At 55.6% G+C, this 8,227-nt stretch overlaps 1 protein-coding gene across 3 annotated transcripts; it reads right to left on the reverse strand.

Moving 5' to 3' along the window:
• Nucleotides 1–346: 346 nt before the first annotated feature.
• On the reverse strand, nt 347–7,419 carry TAGLN2 (transgelin 2). Of its 3 annotated transcripts, none has more exons than XM_019649789.1 (5): nt 7,312–7,419; nt 1,989–2,197; nt 1,366–1,540; nt 960–1,062; nt 347–693 (listed from the first exon to the last, which is right to left on the reverse strand). In XM_019649789.1, the coding sequence occupies exons 2-5, from the start codon at nt 2,166–2,168 to the stop codon at nt 552–554; spliced, it is 600 nt and encodes a 199-aa protein (XP_019505334.1). In that variant the 5' UTR covers nt 2,169–2,197; nt 7,312–7,419; the 3' UTR covers nt 347–551. The 3 variants fall into 3 exon arrangements, with proteins under 3 accessions (XP_019505334.1, XP_019505335.1, XP_019505336.1); XM_019649790.1 differs by lacking the exon at nt 7,312–7,419 and adding an exon at nt 5,828–6,048; XM_019649791.1 differs by lacking the exon at nt 7,312–7,419 and adding an exon at nt 3,342–3,459.
• Between the last annotated feature and the right edge of the window lie 808 nt (nt 7,420–8,227).

The raw sequence follows: 8,227 nt of genomic DNA on the forward strand, positions 1-8,227 counted from the left end.
CCTCCCTCCTCAGTCCCCTCACCCCACCCTTTTGCCACAGCGAGGGAAATGGAAAATGAGAAGCCCAAAAGGCCTCCGCCAGGGCAGGCTGCCTCCAATGTGTGGTGAGCCCAGTTCAGCTGTGGCAGGGGTGGCAGCCACTACAGGCCCCTCCCTATAAATTAAGTCCCTGTAGCCACAGCTGTAAGCGAGGCTTATTTGTGGAAGGAAGGCTGACAGCAACATTGCCAATTCCCAGCCAAGGAATGTATTCAGGGCAGAGATCAGGGGAGAAGAGGTACCGGGAGGACAAAGAGGCCCTAAATATTGGTCCTAGGTGAAAAGGTCAGTTGGTCCAGTTTTTATGGGTTTGAAGAAGGGAATGTATTAGTAAGCACAGAGGGACAGGCCACCATCAAGCACCCCAAGAGGAGATAGGCCAGGCCAGGACTCCACCCTGGCAGAGGGGAGCTTGAGAGCTCCAGAGGGCTCTTGGGAATGTCACTGCTAATATATATATATATATATATTTTAACCATCCACGGGAGGGCAGGGGCAGGGCTGAGGGCACATCAGAGGATCTGGCGTGGCATCCCATAGCCGGTCATGCCTGCCTGAGATGCCCCACGGTTGGTGCCCATCTGTAACCCAATCACGTTCTTGCCCTCTTGCAGCTGGTTGTCCGAAAAGTTCCGAGGGTTCTCCTTGGACTTCCTGGGTAGAGAGGGAGCATTGGTTAGGAGGAGGTTGAGGCTGCCCCAGTAATGTCTTCCCCTGACAGAGTACAGGCTTTGCTGGCGCCAGCTCTGTCCTTGAGAGGCCTGAGCTCTCTGAAGCAACCTCCTTATCTTTCAGAAGGGACATTCCCATGCTGGACGATTAAGTGAGATGAGAAATGTGAAACTGCTTTGTAAAGAGCCAGCTGCTCTTTTCCTAAGGACAGGACTGGCCAGAGCTTAGGCAGGCCCAGCAATACTCACTTAGGAAACCAGTTGGGATCCCCAGAGAAAAGCCCATCGTCCCGGGCTACTGCCAGCCCACCCAGGTTCATCAGCGTCCGCTGCACACAGGCCATGTTCTTTCCTGGGAAGGAGAAGGGGATGTGTTGGCTTCAGCAGAGCTGGGATCCTAGACACCAGGGTTCCACCTTTATCATTAAATCAGCAGGCGCAGTTTCCAAATTCTTTTACCCTTTGTCCCCATATCTTTCTCCATCCCAGCCCCCAACACGACCAACTCCTCCATCACACACACACACACACACACGCGCGCGCGCACTCACATGCACGCACACACTCTTTTCATCCTTAGGGTGCCTGCCCCTTCTCCCTGGTCAAAATGGCCTGCCCAGTCTCTGGTCTTCTGGATGACAGCATCCTGGCCCACCTTCCCAGAGGTCCACAGTCTGGAAGATGTCAGTGGTGTTGATGCCGTAGCGCTCAGCTGCTTGCAGGAACTGAGAAATCTGCTCCATCTGCTTGAAGGCCATGGTGGAGGACTGGATCTTCTTCACTGGGCCCTGCCCCTCAGGGTACAGTCCATTAATGAGCTCACATAGCACCTGGGTGAGGACAGCAGGTTTGCAGAGGTGAGGTCATGCCTACATAGACCAGAATGTGCCACTCTCAGCGCCAGAGACAGTGAATCACGAGGTTCCTCTCCTACCTGAACATACCTGGAAGAAGCCTCAGGCTCTTACCGCCCAACCCCTGCCTCTGAGCTCAGAGTGAAAACCTTCATCATCTAAAATCACTGACTAGATTATACCCCTGACAGTTCTTTCTTTAAAGCATTTTGTGTCATCTAGGGCATTCCACAGCAGGGAGGCCCAACCGCCTCCCATCCCAACTCCACACCACTTGATGGGAGGGAAGAAAGCAGGGTCCTCTCTCACGGCTCCAGAAGCTGAGATAGTCATGCCCTCAGTTCTTCAGGTGAAACAATCCCCAGACCCCCCAGGCCCAGCCTTGCTCTCCCGACACTTCCAGTTGGAGGGGCCCAGCTCTCACCGTGCCATCCTTGAGCCAGTTCTGGAAGTTCTCACGCCCCGGCTGGGGCCGGCCCACATCCCTGCGGCACTGGGCAGTGATCCACTGGATCAGGATTTGCTCTAGGTCCGCATCGTACTGTTTCTCAATCTTCTGCTGCACCTCCCGGCTCAGGCCATAGGCAGGTCCCCTGTTGGCCATTCTAAAAGGGTGGTGGTGGCTGTGGGGAACTGGAAAAGGGACATACCCAGGGCTGCGGTCAGCCATCTACCACCTGTGCATGGAGGGGTTCTGCCTACAAGGATACACACCATATCCCCAGGGTAGGACCCAGAGGTGAGAACAGCTGCCAAATGAGGGAGATGTCCCCTTGGCCCCTGGACATGGGCTAGAATAGCACTGTTCAGAACTCTGTCTACACAAGCCACCTCTGGGTTCCCCCACCTGTGACAGGGAGTCTGTTTATTATTCAGGTTTCCCACTAGATTTCATTTGAATGGTTCCAAAAATAGAATGAAGTATCAAACCCACTGGAATATGGGGTACATGAGACCAAGATTGGGAGTTCAGCCCCTCATTTGGGAAAGTCAGCTTTAGCAAAGGCAAACCGGTCATTCTAACCCTAACCCTGCTTTTTACAGCCCTGGTAAGGAGAATGATTTGGGGAAAGGAAGAAGAATATGGACAGGCTTGGGAAGCCTATGCCAGGGAGCTAGAGGACTGGCTGGATCAAAGGTCAAACAGCCACTGGGTTTTTTTGTTTGTTTGTTTAGCTGAGCCATCCTGCCACCTGTTGGCAGCTCAGCGGCTGCTCAGCTTGGGCCGGGACTCGAACCGCTGTTGCTCAGAGCTCAAACTCTTGAGCAAGCTCTTAACCAACTGAGCCACTCGGCCGGCCCATGGGTTTTAACTGAGCATTCACTATTTGTGCTGGGGATTATAGAAGAGACAGAGTCCTTTATCCTAAAGTTGCCCTACAGTGCCATCAGAGACAAAGTGAGCATATATTAAAGGGTAAGCCTTGTACACAACAAATACTAAACTGCTCAGACCATATGTTGTAGGGATTCAGAGAAGAGTATTAGCAGAAGCAGCTTGGGGGAGTTTCCTGAAAGAGGTAGGTCTGAGTAGGTACTTCACCGATTTCAGCAGTAAAAGTAACCTCCCATGACAAACCAGGCAATAAAAACAAATTCTATTTTCCTTTCTGGAAGCTGTGGTAGGCAGAATAATGGTTCCCCCAAAGGTGTCTATGTCCTAATTGCCAGAAACTATACCTTACATGGCAAAAGGGACTTTGTAGACATGATTGAATTAAGAATCTTGAGATAGGGACAGTATCCTGGATCACCCAAGTGGGCCCAGTGTACTCACAACAAGGGTCCTCATAAGCAAAAGACGGAGGCCGGCGAGTCAGAGAAGGAAAGTGAGAAGGAAGCAGAGGTCAGAGTAACAGAGGGCCTTGAGCCAAGCAATGCAGGTGGCCTCGAGAAGCTGGTAAAAGCAAGAAAATGGATTTTCCCCTAAATCTCCCAAGGGGAATGTAGCCCTGCCCAAACTTGGATTTTGGCCAGTGAAACCTTTGTTAGGGTGTCTTGAACTGTAAGATATTAAATGTATGTTGCTTTAAGTCACAAAATTTGTAGTAATTTATTACAGCAGGAATAGGGAATGAATATAGGTGCCCTGGGTGGTATTTTTAAGGGGAATCTGAAAAAAAGAATGAGGGATAGGGAAATACGCAGGAAGGTTTCTTTAATTTAGTTGGAAGACCTCAGTTAGGCAGAACTGGGTGGTTTCCTGATGGCTGGCCCGAGCTGGCAGCACCTCAGTGGCCAGTGTGTCCCCACCCACCACCTCATTGCCCAGGTCCCACACCCAGGAGCCTGTCAAGCACGCCCTCAAATGCTCCCAATGCCGAGGGGGAGCCAGGACCCCGTCCCTTCCCTGGATGGGCAACTTTCTACTCTGAAACAGGGCTAGCTGTCTCCTTGCTTACAAAAGAGGATCCCCCTGGACAGGCACCTCTGTTCAAGGAGAGGAAAGGGAGCCACTGCTCCTGACATCTGGCTCCAGGCCAAGTAAGATTTAAGGAATAAAGTCACTCTGGCCCCCTCTCTCCATGCACCCCAGGTTAAAACAATCCCGCCACCCCCTCAGCGGCCTCGGGGCTCGGCCACTGTGTACAAGGAGCCAGGTGGCAGCAGCTGTCCCCAAATGTCTCACACCTCTCACCCCCAGTGGTCCTCAGTCTAGTCCCTTCCCCCACCCTCCAACATGGCTGCTCCTTGAGACTCCAGCTTATCCAGCTGCACATTTCCAACAGAGATCCTCCCCACAAATCAGTTATTTTTAAACCTCATTAAGAGCAACCCACCCTGGACCTCCCCCAGCCTGGAAGCCGGGCCAGATAAATGTCAGTCTGGGCCTTGACCCACACCACCAGCCACACACACTCAGCTGGGGGAGGGCGGGCAGTTGAGAGGCTGAGGAGAGAGAGACAAGATCCCCCTCAGGGCAGCCCCAAACGCTGTCACCACTCAGTCTATAGACTATGACCCCTGCCACAGAGGCGTGGCTGGAGGCTTGGGAGGAAGGGGAGGGGTCTAGGAGCTGCTGCATTTTCGGAGCCCAGGGTCCAGACCTCTCTTCTGGGAGCAGCTTCCCTATGGTCACCTGGGCCTCAGGACTGTGTCTCCATAGAGCCAAGTGGTCTGAGGACAAGGGATCACAGTGGCCCAGAGAAAGAAAAGGCAGGAGAATGATTAATCCAGACATCAGGGTTAGGAGGGGAGAACAGGCCTCAAGCCTAGCCTTCCAGTGCCTCCCTCTTTGGCCGGACAGACGCAGCCTCCCAGACCCACCTCTGGCCTCTGGGTGGATGCTGAGGTGCCCTCTCCTACTTGGGCACCTGGACACAGCTGGCAGTGTCACAGCCTCCAGCTGTAGTGTCCAGGTTCCACTCTGGGGTCATTGCCCTAGAGGTTTGAGGTGCCAGAGCCGTAGCACGGAGCTTTGGGAAAGGGTACAACTCCAGGAAGGGGAGGGCCCAACCAGGCACAGCCTGTGGTAGCCTGTTCTCCCCATCCCCACGGGCAGGGGAGGGCCGATGGGCTGTGGCTGCGGGAGCAGGAGAGGCCTACCCTAGTGACACCCACAGGACCTAGTCCTGCCCTCCCTCAGAGGAAGGGAAGACAGCCAGCTGCCTGCTGGGGCAGGGAGAAGCTGTGTGGGAGATGCCCAGAGCGGAGGGTCCAAAGCGAAGACAGCCGAACAACTTGGGAGGGTGGCTTGGCTGTGAGTAGCCTGAAGTGGAAAGCTGCGCACAGCTGTGGGAACAGCCCCACACCCCCACCCACAAGGGTACAAGAATTGGGAGAGAGGGAGGGGCCACAAAAGGCCCCACCCAGGCCCTGGGCTGGAAGCTTACCTCAGCCCTCAGACCAATGCCAAGGAAAAGGCGGATGTGGGGTGGGGGTGGGAGGATTTGAGCTTCCTGGCTGGAGATTTAATTGGGAAGACAAAGGGACTCTGCATTCATTGTGCAGATAACACAGGAGTGCTTCCCAATTCAGAATTGGGATTAAGACTGTTCATTCTAAAAGGGTAACATGAGGGTACCTGTCCCCAACATGACGTGCCACATGGAACAGGCACAAACAAAGATGGTGGGAGACCTATGATTGGGGCAGCCCCCTCACCACCAAGAGTCAATGAGGAGGAGAGAAAGCTGAAGCTACACAAACAGGAAGCCACAAGGCTACAGGAGGAGGGGTGAAGTGGGGGACGTTGCCATGGCTTCTGTGTACCAAACACAGGCAAGGGCAGGGTGGGGGCACCAGACAGAAACATACACTCACCAGAGTAGTGGTGAGAAACTCCAAGCACTGGTGCTGAGGTAGGTCCTTGAGAAAGAAAGGGGCCACCTCACCACAGTTCTCAGGGATAGCAGGGTGCAAGGCAACCCTTAAGGAGGCAGCTGTGGTGCATGCAGGCGGCATTTGCAGGAGATGGGAAGTTCTGAGTTTGGGCGCAGAGAAGTAGACGCAAGGAAACGGTTCAGGAAAAGATGAAATAATACCCTGGGAACAGAAGGTATAGTCTCAGCTAGAGTCCCATACCTGAAAATCCTGTTAGGAGAAGGGATGAGCCAAAGAAAGAAATTAGAGGCCAATTCCCAGGGGGCAGAAGAGGCACTGGGACAGGGGAATAAGGGGTTGCAGTTGGCTCTGACTACTTGTTGATTCTGGAATGGTAGGGCCCTGCTGGCCCTACCCGACCTTGGCCTCCTCTGCAGTTCTGTCATCCCAGTGGACTAGGAGGAGAAAATGGGAGGGGGTTTGGAGCTAGGGAGCTGTCCCTCTATCTGGTGCTCTGGAATCTGAGAGAGGATTAGGAAGAGCCCATCCAGGTCTCCTCCTGCACTGGACCTCCACAGCAGTCCATCCTCACTTCCACCTGTTGCCTTCTTTCTGCTTGTGGATACCACGTTACCCCCAGAACTTCCCTGCTGTGGGCTCCAGGCGGCCTGCAGAGCGGGAAAGCAGCAGGCCACTTCCGGCCCTGCAGGTCCAGCCCCCTGGCCACACCCTGGGCCGTTACTGTGAGATGAGTCACACCGCCTGCCGCTGGGGTGACGCAGTGGTCTGGGCAGCCCGCGGCCACCACCCGCTTTCCCAACAGCGGGGGGTACGGGATAGGGACCTCGACTCGCGTAGGGGCAGGAGGGCCCGCAAAGCAGCCATCCCTCCCACCACCACCTCACACAAGCAGGGCACCCGGGCTCAGTTAGGGCTGCAGCCCCCAGATGCCCGCGCTCGGGGGTCTCTCCTGAAGTAGACTGTGGCCTCAACTCCCCGCCCGAACTGGGCAAGGCGAGGCCACCATGGAACCCGAGTCCCCGAGTCCCAGCCCGTGACCCCGAGTCCTCAGGAAAGGAGCTGGCAGGAGGAAAAACAGAAAGGACGGGGCCTCGGGACGCTGGGGTGCAGGCTGTGCCCGCACGTGCTCCTAGAACCAGGAAGTGCGGGGTCGCGCGGAGCTGGCCCAGGGCGGCTCCAGGACCCCGGACGCGCCGTCGCCCTGCGAGGACCGGGAGCTGGAGCCGGCGGGTGGGGTGCAGTCCCTGAGCCCCTGCTCCAGGCGGACGCTCCGTCTGTGCTCTCGCAATGTGGCCTGACCTCATCGCCCAGCAATGCAGGTCAGAGCCTGGGACAGGACCTGACAGCGTGGGGCGGAGCGGTCATCGCTTGGTGCCAAGCTCGGTGGAGCAGGTCGCCAGCCGGCCTTCTCGCTTTCAACAGACACCACCCCCACACCTCCCCCACCTCTCCTTCCTGCTCACCGTCTGGCGGAGAGCGCGCACTCCACGCGGGCTTGCAGGGCGAGTGGTGCGCGCTGGCCCGGTGCGGGGGTTTTCAGCGGCTCCTGCCTAGGACAGGGCGGACCGGGGGCGGGGCGAGGGCCTGAAGGGTTTAAAGGCGCCGTAGCTCAGCGGAGGACCATGGTCCATGCTTAGGAGAAAAGGACGGTTGGATGAGATCCTGGGTTAAAGGATCTGGGGAGTCGGGTCTCCATGGGCAGCAGCAGTGGTCTCCAACTAGAACAACTTCTACCCCACCCCAGAGCCCAGAGATCTGTGCTCCAAGGGGAAACTTTCTGCGTAAGTTAGCTCAAGATTGTGGGCGTGTTTATGTGGGAAGAAGCCTCTTGGTTTAAAAGGGTGTTTAGATAAACGGAGGCACAGGAAAACATTGCCCCCAACTGACTAGGGTGTGACAGGCCTGGGGCTTGCACGCAGGGACAGCACCCGCACCTACTTCAAGCTTAGGCAGGACAACGTAGTGAGGTCATTAGTTGTCTGGTGCCCCATGAGTGTGATCAGCGCTGGGAACCAGGGTTCAGACCTGACTGCTCTCCCCTTCATCTCCTCCTATGATTTGGCACCTCTCAATCCTGGAGGGCTCAAAACAGGAGGCCCTAATGGAGGAGGCTGGCAATCCTTCTCTCTGAGGGTGGAGGAGAGCATAATTTTGGGATTGAAGGAGTGCTCCGCACTTTCAAGTTTCAACTGAGCAGTCCCCCTGGGGCGGAGTCCCTGCTTACACCCATCAGTGGAGTTCTTCATGTCTGGTAGAAGCCAGTTTCGCCTGGTTTTCAAGGACATCAACAACCAGTGCCCTCCCACCTTCCCATTCTGTTCCCTACTCCTCCCCAGTCCTCCATTCCAGAGCCTCCCAAGTGATCCCCTAAGCCAGCGT

This window comes from Hipposideros armiger, unplaced genomic scaffold (assembly GCF_001890085.2).
Source record: "Hipposideros armiger isolate ML-2016 unplaced genomic scaffold, ASM189008v1 scaffold_134, whole genome shotgun sequence".
Classification (NCBI taxonomy): Eukaryota; Metazoa; Chordata; class Mammalia; order Chiroptera; family Hipposideridae; genus Hipposideros; species Hipposideros armiger.

Excerpts from the sequence above, each read along its gene's own strand:
- TAGLN2 (XM_019649789.1), bottom strand. The coding sequence starts at position 2,168 with ATGGCCAACAGGGGACCTGCCTATGGCCTGAGCCGGGAGGTGCAGCAG. Across the intron at positions 1,063-1,365 it reads GACTGTGGACCTCTGGGAAG|GAAAGAACATGGCCTGTGTG; the intron begins GTGGGCCAGGAT and ends TCTCCTTCCCAG. Across the intron at positions 694-959 it reads GATCCCAACTGGTTTCCTAA|GAAGTCCAAGGAGAACCCTC; the intron begins GTGAGTATTGCT and ends CTCTCTACCCAG.